Source organism: Lucilia sericata, unplaced genomic scaffold, assembly GCF_015586225.1.
Source record: "Lucilia sericata isolate MDLA Ls3-8-SP2 unplaced genomic scaffold, ASM1558622v1 Contig000208F_arrow, whole genome shotgun sequence".
Classification (NCBI taxonomy): Eukaryota; Metazoa; Arthropoda; class Insecta; order Diptera; family Calliphoridae; genus Lucilia; species Lucilia sericata.
The window spans coordinates 257,150-275,883 of record NW_023994236.1 but is presented as its reverse complement, the minus strand read 5'-3'; the positions used below and the strand labels follow the sequence as shown (position 1 = coordinate 275,883).

The window sequence follows — 18,734 nt, the reverse complement described above, 5'->3', positions numbered from 1 at the left end:
TTTGCTTAAAGATGTGGACTGTAAAAAAATGTTCTAATGGGAAAGTTTTTAATCTGTTAGCTCTGTATAGTGTCGGATTTTGAAAAAGTACCAGACACCTATCAATTATTTTTTTTATATAAAAAAGGATATATTTCGAATTTTATTTAAATCTTTGCTTCTTTAGGAGATATTAAGGATACTAATTTTACCCATTTCATCCCCTAAACGTTCGAGTTTCCAAAAATCCCTTCTTAATGGATCTATACAACATGAAAGGAATCTATAACCAAAATTTCGTGACTCTAGCTTTAGCGGTTTGGGCTGGGCGATGATGAATCGGTCAGTCAATCAGTCACACAAGCCTTTTATATACATATATATACAGTGGCGTGCAAATCTGGATACATGTTTAGCAAATAAGACTTAAAAATGCAATAAAACCCATAAAATAAAAGAAAAATAATGAAGTTTTTAATTTAAAATATTCAGTAAAACAATATAAAAAGAATACAAAATTAAATTCATGATAATTAAATATTAATCTAAAGATTAAAACATATTTATGTTTAAAGTCAAAGTATCCACTTTTGCACGTTTTAAAAAAAACTTAATTTTTAATATTTTGTGCAAAGTTCATTTGCTTTTATGACACTTTTTATACGTTTTGGCGTACTTTCGACCAAGGTCTCAATGGCCTGGTGCGGAATATTAGCCCACTCCCTTTGTACTCTCGACCAAAGTTCATTAAGATTTCTGCATTATCGTATTGCGCAAAACGTTTTTTTAACAAAGCCCTTAAATTTTCAATTGGATTGATTTCCGGGCATTGTGCCAATTCTTTACGATTTTTATGCCGTATGCTTTGGATCCCCATTCTGTTGGAGTATAAACTCTGACTCTGGATATGCACATTCTTCCACAAAATCTGGAATATTGGATTGAAAATGCTCAAATAATCCTCCTTTTCATTATAGCATCTAATTTTACTAAAGGACCGAGATTCTACCAAGTGAAACAAGCCCACACCATCAGACTACCACCCCCATATTTCACCGTTTCTTTTACTTGGTGCTTTTTTAAGCTTTCATAAGGGCGGTGCCAGTAATATTCCTTGCCATCAGACTGAAAGCGATTAGTCTTCGTTTCATCTGACCATATAACCCTTTTCCAGTCATCAACAATCCAATTTTTGTGCTTTTTGTAAAATTTAAGACGATCCTTCACATTTTTTTCTGATAAGTCTGGTGTTTTCTGATTTACAGGTGATATAAGGCCAATTCTACAAAGAGCTCTCCGGGACATGAGCCTTTTTTGGTGTTTCAATAAACGCTCCATAGTTCTGGCATCTCTTTTCGAAAGCAAGCACGGTCAACCTTCTGGTGTGCTTATATTTTTTTATTTTTCGCACTTGTAGCACTCTTCGGTGGCAAATTCCTAACTTCTTGGCAATTTGACGAGCACAGTAATTATTTTTTCTCATTTCGACCATTTGGTTTCACAATAAACTTGATATTTTTCTAATTAAAACTAGAAAATTAAAATATTTGCAAAAAATTACAAATATGACTCAAAAATGGTAACTGTTTGTTTTTATGCTTTCTTCAAAGGTAAATCAAGTAGCAGTACTCAAATTCATTGTTATTTTTAAATTTATTTGTGTTGCTAGGTTAATAAAATTTAAAAGTGGACACATTGACTTTTTTAATAAAATTGGCTAAAACTTGAGATAAAGTTTCAATATTCGCGAATTTTCTATTGCTTTATTTTCTTATTCTTCTATTGCTTATTTTAAATCAAATATCTAAATTTTTTTAATATTTTCTGGATTTTATTGGATTTTTAATATAAACACTGCATATCGATTTTTTGAAACTACAGTCCATTCGGCTTAAAGGCCAAAAAAGGATATTAGCCAAAAATATTCACTTGCAGTTTTTTTCGAATTTCATAAAAAAATTATTTGTTCTTAAGTCCACTTCGCTTATAGTCCATTTTCTTTTAAAGGCCAAATTTTCTTTGCATGCACACTTCGTTTTTTAATACTTTTTTTAAACTAACTGGTAAACTTTTTTTTTGGAAAAAAATAGAATCATTTATTGTAAATTCTTTCAAAAAGAAACAATCTAAGATTATAGAATTCATTTAAAAATGTTGAACAATTAGCAATTTATATTTCATATAGAATTTGATATCTATCTTGTGTTTGATTTAGTCATCCAAAGAGTTATGCCTGAATTCAGAAAGAAGAACATTTTTTTATAATTTTGTATAAAAACAACTCAGTTTTTGTTAGTGTTTTTCATATAAAATTTTAAGTGTTCTACATTCTTTTGATTTTTTGTTTTTATTACAATAAGCTTTCAAAGCATTTGAATTACTATAAATAATAATATGTAAATGTTTTTATTTAAACTATTGATTTTATTTAAATCAATATTTGATTATATTTTAAATAAACTTTTATTTTCTTTAAAAAAGTGGTTTTATTGAAAGTACATAATTTGTCCAAAATATGTATTATATCAGGATTCAGTTATAGTCTATAAAATGGCTTAAAAAGAAATTCGGTTACAGTTCACAGAAATTGTGCAACTGTAGTTGTGGATGTCGCTGGCTGCGACCATGTTTAAATTAAACTTTTTCTTAAAATTTTACTTTCCGCATCGTTTTAAAATGTGATCATAGGCCCAGTGTTGCCATGTGTGTTCCGTAAATTGAATAGGTTTCAAAACCGAGAATCTTTTAAAACCGAATTAGGTGTTCTGCAAATCGAATTTTTATTTGAACGTAAAATTCAGACAAATAAACATATTTTAAATGAAAAAGAGTCTTTGACTTCTTTTTGGAATCTCTTGCGTTTAATTTTATATACAATCAAAATATTTTGTGTTAAATTTAGAATTTTCAGCCTTCTGCTTCCCTTTGCATAGGCTTGTCTTTGGACGATTAATATATAGGTTTTTAATTAGTTAAGATACTGCAATTTATTTTAGAATGCGATAACTCTAAATGTATTCTGTTATTAAATTTGAAATCTAAACAATATTTTTGAGAAAAATCATTCCTGATGGGTTAAAAAACATAAAAATTCTAACTTTATAAAAAATCTTCTTTTTTGGTATAAAAATCTTCTAATCTTCACACCACCTCAAAAAACTTCAAAATGAAGATAAATCTTCATATATGGCAACACTGTATGAGGAATATATTCAAATATGTACGTAAGTTTGTAATTCTGGAATAAATTGTCAATAATATTTTCGAAATTATTTTTTTTTAATATTTTAAAAAAAATTAACAATTTATGAAATTCTTCATAATCAAGTTTCATAAAATATTTTAGAATTATGTTACATTCGAAAATATGATTTGTTGTTAAAACATCCTCCTTAGAGCTCGGTCCGTGACCCAAACCATTAAGATCGTATTCCGAAAATAAAACCGATACACGATAATAAAAATTTAGCATAAATCTAAAAAATGAGTAAATCTTGGTAAAACATGCTCTGGTGGTGCGTATGTATATACATTTCTATTTTATACAGTGAATCAACAAAGTTTTTTGCCTACATTTTTTTAAGAGAATTTTGTTTTTTGTTCTTAAATAAAATTCGAAAAAAACAGGTAAAAAGTAAATTTATGTTTTCAATTAAAAATAAAGATTGTGTAAAATGGGAAAACCACTAAAAAATATTAAACTGCAAATTTTGATGCATTTGTTGTTACATTTTATTATTTTTCATCAGAATTTGCAGGTCAATAAAGTATTTTACATTTTTAGAATTCCAGTTAATTTCGTTGGGTTTTTCAAATTTTTTTAAATTACTTTTTGGAATTTATTTTTTTATTGTTAAAAGGATACGTGTTAAGTATTTTTCAATTGCAATTTGCAAAAAACATATCCTTATTGTGTGAAACTGTGAAGTTATTTGCGTTAAAAATGTTTAAAGGGAAATAATGAGGCAATTCCAATATATAAAATTAGTTTAGATTTTTAGAACAAGTGTAAATCAATGAAATACAGTTATGAGATGTTTAATCAATATCATTAAAGAAAATAAAATAGAGTAATTGATGAAATGAATTATTAGAATAAATCTTTAACTACCAAAGGGGAGCGGCTTGTATCCAAGGAAAACCATTAAACTTCTCATTTATCTTATCCAAAGTCCATATACGAAGTATGAAGAACATGTTTAAATTTAGACCTCTAAACAGACCTTAGGTTGCTTGGAACCAATATAAAGTGAACTGTCGTGTGGTACAGGAAAACTACTTAATTTAGATATTTAAAAACAGAGGCGGTTATCATCACCTAAGGTCCACAAAAGCAATATTTTTCAGCTAATACATATACTTATATATATTCAGAACCCAAATCAAGAATAACTATCCCGATCCAAATACGCCTACTGTATTTTATTCTATTTTATGAAATGAATTATTCAAAATATGAGGTAGAAAATCATGTAATAGTTCTATAGTGGTATACGATGATGTCCCCATACATAGAGTGGCTAGGATGGTACTAAGTGTTAGCTTTATTGAATAAGAATCAATATTATACAATTCTACATAAAATTCAGACAGTCTCCCCAAATAGATGGGGTTTCCGTAATGCAGTTTTTGTTTATCAAAACAAAATGACCAAAAACCGAGATTATTTTGTAATAATATATAGTTTTAGGTCCAAATTTATTGATATTCTAGTATATCATGTATCCTGTTCAAAATTACTTATTATTTTCGAAATAAAATCAAAGAAACGATAGATTTTATGTTAAGTCAAATATTAGTAAATTCTTATAGGTATATAGGATAATAAATCGGTTAAGAAATGTCCAAATTTAGTCGTACCACTACTAAAATAACTAAACATTGTTATACAGGAGTAATAAAAATGTTAAATTTTATCAAATAATACAGCAATATTAAAAAATTAACAAAAAACCTAAAAAAGCAAAAAACTTCATGACCTAAACAATTTACAATACCTTCACATTTTATAAAAAAATCACGTTAATTAATATCACGATTTTACTTTTCTTGGTAAAGAATTAAAATATAAGATATTTTTTTAAAAAATACAACATACAAATTGCTTAACTTTGCTAAAAATAATTGTTCAGACAAAGTATTTTCTTAAAATGTATAAAATTTTACATAGGCAAATTACTTAATTGATTCACTGTATGTATATTTTAATTTTTAATGATTTTTTTTTCAAAAAAATTTATTTTGGGAGATGTTAGCCAAAGAATATAAAATTGGTGATTGTCCGTTGGTACCTAAATGAGTGGTACCGAACTCTAATAATGTATTAGTAGAATTTTTGTATAAGTATTGGACCTCCAACCACTTTCACCACTGATTCCAAACATACATACAGTGGCGTGCAAATCTGGATACATGTTTAGCAAATAAGACTTAAAAATGCAATAAAACCCATAAAATGAAAGAAAAATAATGAAGTTTTTAATTTAAAATATTCAGTAAAACAATATAAAAAGAATACAAAATTAAATTCATGATAATTAAATATTAATCTATAGATTAAAACCATGATAAAAATATGAAGGTAGTGTCATTCCGCTCTCACAAAAAAATTTTTTGAAGTTTGCTGGTATTTTCTGAAATTTGTTTTTTGTAAACATAAAAAAGTCGTTGCCACATACGTTAAAGGGGAAACAATTTTAAGGCTTTTGTATTTTTTATGTGTAATTTGTATATATTAAACTAGTGTATAAGATTTTCTCATTCCGTTTGTAACACATGGAATGATTCATCTAAAACACACAAAAGTATAAATTGACAATTTCGTGTCTTTTAAAATCAATGTCTTCCGATTTGGATGAAATTTGCACCAAGGTTAGTACTATTGAATAGCAGGCCAGACACACATTCTCAGCTCTATAGGTCAAGAACAGCCGGTCTTACGAGCGGGTCAAAGTTGGACATTTTGGTCATATAGGATTTTATTCAAATGAGTTTAACTTATCAACTATTGGCGCGCAGATGAAAGCTTATACAATTTCCTTTAAGGGCTTACAGTCCCATAATGGACAGTTCTTGACCGATAGAGCTGAAAATTTGTGTCTATCCTACTATTCGATAGTACTAACCTTGGTGCGAATTTTATCCAAATCGAATTTTTGAGTTGGGTCACTTGACACGAAATTGCCCTATGTATACAATGGGTCCTTACAAGATTCTAAGACAGACATGTCCGTATGTCTGTGGACCATGTTGTTATAAAAAAACTAGTAAACGGATCATGTACTCCAAATATATTCCAATAATTTTTGCAGGGTATTACATACTACATACACAGATAGTTATGTACATATTGGTTATAAGGGGCTCCTGAAGTGCAACAGATTTCACTAGACCTAAAACTTAAATTCTTCAGAATTCTGATACAACTGGAAACAGTTGTCCGAAGGCCAGTGTACTGTGATTACGGGCTAAATTATATATTTAAGTGATGCGGCTTAGCGGCTTCGGTCGATAAATGTGTTGGCATGTTGGTAGCTGGCCCTTAAAACTGGTAATTACATTAAGCACTTGTCTCTTGTAGCTTTAAATCATTTTGATGGCCTTGGCATTGTAAATCATCGTAGATTTTTAGAGCTAACTTTTTTTCTTTTTTTTAATATTATTAAATCTATATATATATATTATTAATCTATATTAAAAAAATAAATTATGCTTAAACATACTCTTCGACCATTATTCGGTTACAAATAAAATTAAATTAATAAATATGAATATAAAGGTATAAAAGGTATTTATCTTTCATTGTCTGAAAAGTTTGTTTTGAAAACTGTTGCATCCATCCATCTGTAGACATTAATGTACGGGTATGAACATTTTATGAATACATACAAATGTATGTACCAATGTAAGTACATTGTATTAAACAGAGTTGGGGGTAGTGCACTAAATTTCCAGTTTCCACTAAAAGTTAGTGATAGTGCAAAATTTTTCACTATCACTAATAGCTATTTAGTGGTGAGTTGAAAAATAACAGCCTCACTAAGCAATAGTGGTAGTGGTAAAAGAAAAATTTTCACTAAAATTAATTTAGTGATAGTGAGAAACCTTTTTTTTACAGCTTAGCGCAATTTTTTTTCTCCACTAACAGGATAGTGGAAAAATATAATCATTCACTAATGTTAATGGGACTCAAAAACATATCATTATATTGAATTATTTTATAATTTTTTATTTGTATTATTTATTAAATTAATTAAGACTAATATTAAAGTAGTAATAAAAAAAACATAAGAAAATAGTTATACAAAAAAATAAGGAAGTTTCATAAATATATTAATATAAGAAATTAAATTAAACACATATTGGTACATAAATCTTTAGCAATTATTATTTGCCTTCAACAATACTAATTTTTCGAAATTAGAGTCACTTAATTTATTTCTGCGGGGAGCGTCTACCATTCCACTAAAAGAAAAGAGTCGCTCTACTGGAGCAGAAGATGGCAATGGGACATTGAATTTTAAAAACATTTGTCTTATTATGTTATATTTTTTAAGGCAATGCAAATTAGTATCTGAATCCAATAGATATGTGTCCACTTCATTTTGTATCTCATCTTTTTGTATTTGTATTGTAGGTCCTAATATAAATTACATTATTATTTAAAATAAATTACATGTTATTTTAATTAAAAATTAGCTTACTGTCAATTTGACAGTACATATGTAAAATACATGCCGTGTGATAACACCTTTAAAAATTTTAAGTTTTTATTTAATTTTTTTATGCAATAAAAAATAATAAAATGAAAATATTTTGACTATATTTTCAATTTGTTTGAAATATTTTTACAAACACTATTTTTTGAGATTTTAGTGCATATAATATAATTAAAGCATTCATGTAGTGACTGTTAAAAATTTGCACTATTTTATTGTAGTGCAAAATTTTCACTACCACTAATGGTTAGTGGTAGTGGAAAAATTTTACACTACCACTAATTTTTTTAGTGGTAGTTAAAACATGTTTCACTACCACTAATTTTTTTAGTGGTAGTTACGATATGTTTCACTACCACTATAGTGATGAAAAATAGTGGAAAATCAAAATGTTGTCACTATAGTGGGATTTAGTGAAAACCTTACTGCACTAAATATTTAGTGCACTACCCCCAACTCTGGTATTAAACAATAAATAATCTTTAACGAACAATCTTTGTTGTCTGCTACGGAAATTATATTGTATTGAAGTTGGTTACATTTTTACGATTTCAGAAAAAAGTATGGGGAGGTGGAGGAGAAAGTGGTTTTGGGGATGAGTTTGCAGCAATATTATTTTAATATTAATATTATTATTTTAATATTAAAAAAGTGAGTGGTACGTGTAGAATGGCATCATTTTCGGCTTGTAATGACAATTTAACTGTCAACAAAATTTCATTTTTAACCACATTTATAAGATGACTAATTTAAAACTAGAACGTCAGACAACAAACTACACAAATTTGTTGAATCGATGACCTTAATTTAGTTTAGGTTAGTTAAGCAAGTTGTTCATGTGTTTACATTACTGGGAAGAAACTTGGGTCCATCGTAGCATAATATGGCATAATAAATAGATCAGTTTTTTGACTAGTATATGATTTAATACATTCACTAATGTATGGCATGAGAAAATGGGGGTCAAAGTATCTTTAAAAGTTCAAATTTGAAATTCTAAGACTGTTTTGAAATCTAGTTTTAAAAGCCACTTTTTAGAAGTATGTTTTGCAAATAACCAATGCAGCTCATTTCGAATTTTTATCTTGATTGACATTATATGAATATTAATCTAATTAAATTCCATTGTTAATATTATATGAGAAAATTACCAAAAATTTCAATTTTGATAAAATATTTGACTTTAAAACTAATTATTTCCAAATGATAGAAGATCGAAGGACTCAATTTCTATCTAATATAAAACGATATGTTTTGAAATTAAGAATTCAACCATAGATAATAAGAGAAATTTTTTGGTGAAAATTATTTGGAATTTAAAGCAAATTATTGTTTCATGTCATGGATGGTCTTATGTATAGTCTCATGTGTAGAATTTGATATGACTATTGATTTTTTAACAAATGAACACCTATGTACATCGAATTTTAATTTAATAACACATATGTGTTATTAAATTTGGGGCCCTAATAGGCCCCAAAATGGAAATTGCTGATGTTCCCACCGAAAATGAAAATTTAGTTCATTCTAAGATACCATTTCCCAAAATTTTTGTGAGACGATTTCAATGACATACACAAATTCGTATACAACACCAAAATGATTACAAATGTCGTAATTTTTCTGAAAAATTTTAAGTTTTTCATATTTTTACATAGAAATATATAATGTAATTAATTGAAATTATTTATAAACCTCAACTAAATTTCACCGAAATTTAGTTGAGTTTAATATTTAAACTCTATTTTGTCCCAGGTATTCTGTTAGCTATATTTATCTAACATACTTAATATGTAAATCAACATACGCGTAATTTCATTAGCTTTACAATGGTATATAACACTTTATGGTTTCATTCTATTATCAATCAAATTTTTCAATTTAACTAACATAGTAACATAATTTATCCTAAATATCTACTTGTTTGTTACGCTTGCTTTGTAAATAACGATTTCTATGTTATTTTTTACATTATTTCGCGATGTTTTGGTAGCGTAAATAGGCTTCGATAAATTTTAATAAAATTTGATCTAGATTGAATTTTGAAAAACGGAAAAAACCGTTTCGTAGATTTTATTGATTTCAATTAATTATATTAAAATCATATATGTTAAAATGAAAAAATCTGAAACTTTTACGAAAAATTTAGATTACTTTTACTGTTACACAAAAATTTACACAAGTCTGGTATGCCATTGAAAGCGTCTCCCCAGGACCTTTCTAATGATACTAAAATTTTATATCTTTCCTTTGGAAGAAATATGAAAAAAAAAAATCATAAAAACCTCAAAAAAGGACCTTTTTATCCTTTGATCCAGCTCGCCAAATATTAACCCCAGGACAAAAATTTTGAGAAACGCTATCTTATAATCAATTAAACTTTAATTTTAGTTGAGAACCAGGCCATTCTAATTTATATAAGAGATTTATTGACAATAAACTATAGTTACTAATATTTGTAGCTCAATTATTAGCGTATAATAAATAAATAAGTTGAATTTCTAAATTCATCCTTGAGTAGGGCTAAATGTGGCCTGAATTTCTTTAAGACAGGATTTATTAAAATATAGCAAATTGTATCATGACTGATTTTAATATACATATTTACGAAGTACAATATCGGGGTAATATTTTTATGGTAGCTATATGATAACATGGACATTGAAGTTCATCAAATTATATCGAAAAAGTTAAGATTGAGGGACGGACAAAGATTCATTATATCAATATATGTATATTAGGGTGATCGATTCTGTTTTTCAATCGGTCATAAAACCGTTTTTTCTGATTTACCAGTGTCGGTTTTTTCTAAATGTTGATTTTTTCGAATATCGAATAACTTTTATTTGCTTTGTATTCAAAGATTACTTCAATTAAATTTTGAAATAAATAATAATACAGCCTGTCTAAATTTCAAGAAACTAGAGTATATTTTTCTAAAGCACCTTTGGTTAAACTTTTTTGGTTTTCCTAATTATGAAAATTTACTTGTAAAATTGATTGGAATAACTGTTGGATAAAATTTTATCAATCTTAAGATTATGTTCCAATTACAATAATTAATTTGTCGCTGAAATATTATAGCAGTGTTGGAATGCCTATGAAAATTTACTAAACAGGGACTTAGAATAAACTAAGATTATGATTCTTCCCAATTTTTTACATTAAAGAAATAATGTTTTTTTCAAATTAAACTAGATGTTTTTATTTATAATTATAATTATTTCTCTGAATTTGAAAAATATCAACCGGTTTTTTTCAAATGTTAACAATTCGAACTACTCGAAAACCGGTTTTTGGAAAATGTCGAATAATCGATCACCCTACGGTATATATAATACCTTTTCTACTTCTGTTGTTGATTATTTAAAAATGTCTAAATATGTGAAGGTGTATTTAAGAAATTAAAAACTTTCAGCAAAAAAAAAAAAAAATATTTTAGTACTCTAAGATCCAAAAAAGTACCCTCTGAAATATTTTTTGATACTGAAACAAAATCTCATTTTCCATCCCTGCTTTGTACTCTCGACCAAAGTTCATTAAGATTTCTTGGTGCATTATCGTATTGCGCAAGACGTTTTTTTTTGACAAGGCCCTTAAATTTTCAATTGGATTGATTTCCGGCATTGTGTTGGCCATTGCATCGTTTGAAAATTCTGCACTGAATGCCAATTCTTTAAGATTTTTGCCGTATGTTTCGGATCCCCATCCTGTTGGAGTATAACCTCTGACTCTGGATATGCACATTCTTCCACAAAATCTGGAATATTGGATTGAAAATTCTCAAATAATCCTCCTTTTTCATCATAGCATCTAATTTTACTAAAGAACCGAGATTCTACCAAGTGAAACAAGCCCACACCATCGGACTAACACCCCCCCCATGTTTCACCGTTTCTTTTACTTGGTGCTTTTTTAAGCTTTCACAAGGGCGATGCCAGTAACATTTCTTGCCATCAGACTGAAAACTATTAGTCTTCGTTTCATCGGACCATATAACCTTTTCCATTCATCAACACTCCAATTGTTGTGCTTCTTTTTAAATTTAACACGATCCTTCACATTTTTATACCCTACACCACTTTAGTGGGGAGGGTATATTGGGTTTGTGCTGATGTTTGTAACGCACAGTAATATTGGTCCTAAAAATATAAAAATAAAAATTGGTAAAGTATACCAATCGGCTTAGAATCATTTTCTGAGTCGATTTAGCTATGTCCGTCCGTCTGTCCGTCCATATAAACCTTGTAATCAAACTACAGGTCGCAATTTTGAAGATAATTCAATGAAATTTGGTACATGATCTTCTGTTGTCCCAGGGACGAAGCCTATTGAAAATGGTTAAGATCGGTCCATTATTTCACCTAGCCCCCATACAACTGAACCCCTGAATAGGGCTTGTAAACCTCGTAATCAAACTACAGGTCGCATTTTTTATGATAATTCAATGAAATTTGGCACATGATATTCTATGGTACCGCAGACAAAGCCTTCAACAATAAATGGCTTAAGTATATCTGAGGCAAGGTACAATTCAACTACAATGCTTTATTATGAAAACAAAATCACATTTCATTTTTGTAACAGGTGTAGCGTATTATATGGTCGGCCTCGCCCGACTATAATTTCTTACTTGTTTTCTGATAACGCTGGTGTTTTCTGCTTTACGGCTAATGTAATGCCAATTCTACGAAGAGCTCTCCGGGCGGCCCATTTACTTAAGGGCATATTTATGACGCCAGGAGCCTGTTTTTTGTGTTTTTACCTGTTTGGATGTCAATAAACGCTTCGTAGTTCTGGCATCTCTCTCCGAAAGCAAGCACGATCGACCTTTCTTAACTTCTGGTCTGCTTATATTTTTTCTTTTTCGCACTTATAGCACTCTTCGGTGGCAAATTCCTAACTTCTTGGCAATTTGACGAGCACAGTAATTATTTTTTGTCATTTCGACCATTTGGTTTTCCAATAAACTTGATATTTTTCTTATTAAAACTAGAAAATTAAAATATTTGCAAAAAATTACAAATATGACTCAAAAATGGTAACTGTTTGTTTTGATGCTTTCTTCAAAGGTAAATCAAGTAGCAGTACTCTAATTCATTGCTATTTTTAAATTTATTTGTGTTGCTACATTAATAAAATTTAAACGTGCAAAAGTGGATACATCAACTTTTTTAATAAAATTGGCAAAAACTTGAGATAAAGTTTCAATATTCGCGAATTTTCTATTGCTTTATTTTCTTATTCTTCTATTGCTTATTTTAAATCAAATATCTAATTTTTTTTAATATTTTCTGGATTTTATTGGGTTTTTAATATAAACTTGATTGATATGTATCCAGATATGCTCGCCACTTCATCGCCAAATAATATACAGAAATCGCCAAAAATCGATTTTTAAACGATGAACAGCAGACTTTGTCGAAAGGGAATTTCATTGTTAGGACAATTATGAGACTACTCTGCCCATTGGCGGAGGACAATTTGTTTTTTTATTCTTATAGTCTTCTTTAGACATAAAGGAGAATAGTTTGCACCTTTTCTAAAGTAACATATAAAATGGCTTACGAATTATATCCGATAAATGTGCACAATATCTGAGGATAATTATTTTTGTAACTTTATCAGACAATTAACCGAAATATATAAATTTCCTACAGATATTTAACAGAATAGACTGCACATTTTCTGATATTTTTTGCTCGGCCATTTTGTTCCCACTTTCAGTACTTTTTGAAGAAAACTTTGCGACAAATCTGCACATTATCTAAATTAAATTTTGTTTTTTTTTATAAGAAAACATGCACAAACTTGTTTATATTGTGAAATTCGCCAACAGTATTTTAAAAGGGGATTTAATTTTTATTTTTTTATTTTCTCAGTTAGTCTTTGCAAATCAAGTAAACAACATCTACATATGTGATAATTATTGTTTAATCTTTAATCTTTTTATAATACATTGAAATTAGAAAGAAGATACATAATTTCTTATGGTTTAATTATATTATTTTAAATATGATGAATACAATTTTCGTATATAATATGTAAGAAGTGTGGTTAAATTTTATCAATTTTAAAAATAATCTATAAGATTCTATCATTTATTTATTTATGCAACCTTATGAAGTCATGAAATACACATGAAAAATGGAAGCTTATAAATTATTATTAAATTTAATAAAATTAAACCATAATAAATTATTTATATGAAAATAGTTTTCAACAGACGTTGATGAGAATAGTCAGGCCAATTTCTTATAATTGATCAGACTTTAGTACGAACTGTCGGACATTTTATCAGACATTTATCCGAAATCTATCAGACTTTCTTATATTTGATCAGACTTTTATATGAACTGTCGTTTATTTTATCAGTCATTTGTACGACATCAATCAGACTTTCTTATAATTGATCAGTCTTTTGTACGAACTGTCGAAAGAATGTCAGAATGTCAGGTATCCGACATTTGTCCGACTTCAATCAGATTTGTCAAAATTCCTTCAGAATTTCCCGAGGAATTTACATCAGATTTCGTAGCGAATTCTGACCGACAACTCTGCACATGTTTCCTTAGACAAAGAGTTCCGAATTCTGATGAAATTTCCATACGATTTTCCTAACGAATTTGGATACGAAATCGGCAATTTGTGCAGACAGTCGGTACGAATTCGGCAAATACTGTTTAGCGGGATACTAAAAAAATAACAATAAAATAGAATTGTCATCAAATTCTAGGCCACTATCGGGCCTGTTGTGCGCTCCTTATCATGAAAAAGAAAAAAAGGAACTGAATGAATTATTATCGGGCCTGTTGTGCACTCCTTATCATGAAAAAGAAAAAAAAAAAAAAAAGGAACTAAATGAATTATTTTTCAGTGTTCATAAACTCAGTTTCCTGAACGTAATTCCTAAGAATCTTCCAATCAGTGTTAGTCAGGAATGTTATTTCCAGAATAACATCACTTCCAAGATACTTGGATCTAACTTCGACGAATGCCTGGCAGTGGCAAAGAAAGTGCTCCAGAGTTTCACTGTCCTCTCCACATGCTCTACTTGCTCTCATCAGGGTCACCCCATAGGATCTCTGTGGTTCTACCCACTGTTTCATTATTCCAAGAGGCCTTATGGGATTCTCTCATCCATATTTTTAGTTCAGCTTTTGTTGCGTCGAATGGTTTCGCGTTTGTCAGGTTAACTGCCTATTACATTCGCCCTTTCGTTACCGACTACTCCCGAGTGGGCTGCTACCCATATGATGTGAACCTTACCTCTGGGAGAGTATTCATTTAAAGCTTTCTTACAATCTAATACGGTCTTAGATTTAGTTCTATCGCCTAATATCGCCCTAATTGCCTTCTGTCTATCAGTAAATGTATTAAGCGCTGTTGGCGCCATATTTATTCTAATCCAATTTACGTATTCCGTTATTGCTCGTACTTCTGCCTGGAAGCTTGTATTATGATTTGGTAAACGATAGTATATTTCTATTTCTGAGTCCTCAATATAGAACCCCAGCCCCACTTTGTACCCCAATGTAGAGCCATCCGTGTAACAACGGATTCCTACTGGTATTAGCTCTAATTTTCCGCTTGGCCACTACATTCTATCTGGGATCAGCGTTTCAAAGTTTCCGACATATTCTGTGTCTGGTATACGATCAGGCACGTCCGATGATTGTATATAACCTTCCAATGTGTCCAGTATACATTGATGACGTGTCCTATAACCGCTTTTGGCTAGTTCGCCTAAAGTAAAGAGCCGTTCGGTTGTAAGCGCCGCCTCATATCTTAAATATGTTTCAATGGGTGGAATATCTAGCAACGTTTCCAGAGCCTTGGTTGAAGTAGTACGCACCACTTATACCCAAGCAGCATGTACGCTGAACTTCCTGTAGTCCACCAGATTATTTAAGCATAAGCTAGAATTGGTCTAATTGCACTTTTATAAAGCCAATTTGTCATAGTAGGACTAAGACCCTATAGTTCTCCTATATATCGCCCAGCACCGATGTGCCTTGTTGATCCTATCCTCTATGTGATGTCTCCATTTTAATTTCCGGTCGAGGATTACACCTAAGTACTTAACTTTGTCTGTCACTGGTATCTTCTTGCCAAGGTTCAGTATACGTAGAAATTTTTGTCTTTCTTGTGAAAAGACAGATTTCCGTTTTTGCCGGGTTAACATTGAGGCCTCTGGGTTGAGCCCAGCTCAAGGCCGTATTCAGAGCCTCCTCAGCTCTTCTACACAAGTAATTTGGATCCTTTCCCTTTAAAAGTATTATGACAAAATGCCACCCTGTGGTATACCGCGAAATACTTTTTTCCTGATAGTTATGTCGTACTTCTCGCAGTTACGGAGCACCCGAATTTGAATTTTCGAACAAATCCCGTCATTTTGTTTTGATATAACGACAGTAATGTTAATTTCCTTCAAATTTAAACATTAAAAATACAAAATTACAACTGTAAAAGTATAAATTTGTTTATTAAATGCCACTAATTTTAAAATTATAATTTGTTTTGTTTTTATTTCGAAATGAAAAGTCACTTTATCGATGAAAACATTCAACTTAAATGGATAGCCTATAGTTATATATGCTTATCCTAGACACAATGCAGTGTTGTATAAACAAATCTTGTTCGAAAAAATACATTTTCGACATGTTTTAAATCAAATCTAGAAGATTAAGTAGATTTGGATTTGTCAAAACTGTTTAGCAAATCTACATGATTTCAACTAGTTTTGTCCAAATCCACTAGATTTGCTCAAAACGCGTCAGTGGAAACATAGCATTAAGTAATATTTAAATTTTTCTAATAAAAATGGAAGAAATATTTTAAGAATGAATGTGAGGGTTGCCTTTTTATGAATTATGTATATAAGAGTGTGTGCCAATCGGTAACAATTTACTTGAAAATGTAAATTTTTGATAGATATGAGGTGAATAAAATATTACTAGCTCATACAGCTACATAAATTTTTGACAAATGAAAAGAAAATTTTGAAAATCCAAAAAATAAAATATTTTAAAATCATTTCAATAATAAAAAAATCAACAAAAGAGTTTCCTTTATTAAAATAAATGCAGATTTTCTTGAGAAATTAGTGAAAATTGCCAAAATTTCATGTAATCAAAAAAAATTCGTTTAGCACAGCAAAAGTGATAATATTTTCCACCATAAGAAAATTTTATTTTATTTTTACTTTGCTACCGTTTGGCACACAGCCTAACTAAAATTATACATTATTTTATTGCAAATGATTTTTTATTGATTATGTATCGCACATTTTTTCAGCCATTCCATAGAGGAAGTTATCTTATAGATTTCATATGTGATCAATTAAAAATTAAGGAGAAGGACTACTTCGGTTTACGATATGTGGATATATCTAAACAAAGGGTATGTAAATTAAAGAAAAAAATAACTATATAAATGAAACTATCAATGTTGGAAGCCGTTATCGCTAAAATACCTTTTCGGCACTACTACCGTTACCGCTAAAACAAAGATACCAAAATAAGCCAAAATACCAATAACAATACCGGAATTGGTCAAAATACAGATACCGCTAAAATACCTATGCTAGAGTATAGACTAGACTTATTCTATAGACTAAACTATATTCTAGACTGTAGACTAGACTATAAATTAGACTGTAAACAAAACTATTCCATAGTTTTAATGACTATAGTTTAGAATATAGACTATACTATACTATACTATACTATACTACTATACTATACTATACTATACTATACTATACTATACTATACTATACTATACTATACTATACTATACTATACTATACTATACTATACTATACTATACTATACTATACTATACTATACTATACTATACTATACTATACTATACTATACTATACTATACTATACTATACTATACTATACTATACTATACTATACTATACTATACTATACTATACTATACTATACTATACTATACTATACTATATACTATACTATACTATACTATACTATACTATACTATACTATACTATACTATACTATACTATACTATACTATACTATACTATACTATACTATACTATACTATACTATACTATACTATACTATACTATACTATACTATACTATACTATACTATACTATACTATACTATACTATACTATACTATACTATACTATACTATCTATACTATACTATACTATACTATACTATACTATACTACTATATACTATACTATACTATACATACTATACTATACTATACTATACTATACTATACTATACTATACTATACTATACTATACTATAATACTATACTATACTACTATACTATACTATACTATACTATACTATACTATACTATACTATACTATACTATACTATACTATACTATACTATACTATACTATACTATACTATACTATACTATACTATACTATACTATACTATACTATACTATACTATACTATACTATACTATACTATACTATACTATACTATACTATACTATACTATACTATACTATACTATACTATACTATACTATACTATACTATACTATACTATACTATACTATACTATACTATACTAACTATACTATACTATACTATACTATACTATACTATACTATACTATCTATACTATACTATACTATACTATACTATACTATACTATACTATACTATACTATACTATACTATACTATACTATACTATACTATACTATACTATACTATACTATACTATACTATACTATACTATACTATACTATACTATACTATACTATACTATACTATACTATACTATACTATACTATACTACTATACTATACTACATACTATACTATACTATACTATACTATACTATACTATACTATACTATACTATACATACTATACTATACTATACTATACTATACTATACTATACTATACTATACTATAATATATGTAAAAAAGAAATAATATTATTAAAAAAAATCCACTTTCCTTTTATTCGATTAACCGAATAAATTTGAATTATCCGATTATTAACCGGTCAACTTAAAACCCCAAATA

General features: G+C 28.8%; 1 protein-coding gene across 2 annotated transcripts in view; it reads left to right on the top strand.

Moving 5' to 3' along the window:
* The window catches only part of LOC119602112 (FERM domain-containing protein 5), a 243,658-nt gene that overhangs the window by 63,683 nt on the left and 161,241 nt on the right, over window positions 1–18,734 (top strand). The window contains exon 2 of one of the 2 annotated variants that reach the window (XM_037953456.1): window positions 16,995–17,099. In XM_037953456.1, the coding sequence (XP_037809384.1) occupies window positions 16,995–17,099 (105 nt within the window). Of the gene's footprint in view, window positions 1–16,994; window positions 17,100–18,734 lie in introns of those variants that run through there. The other variant, XM_037953458.1, reaches the window with a different exon arrangement.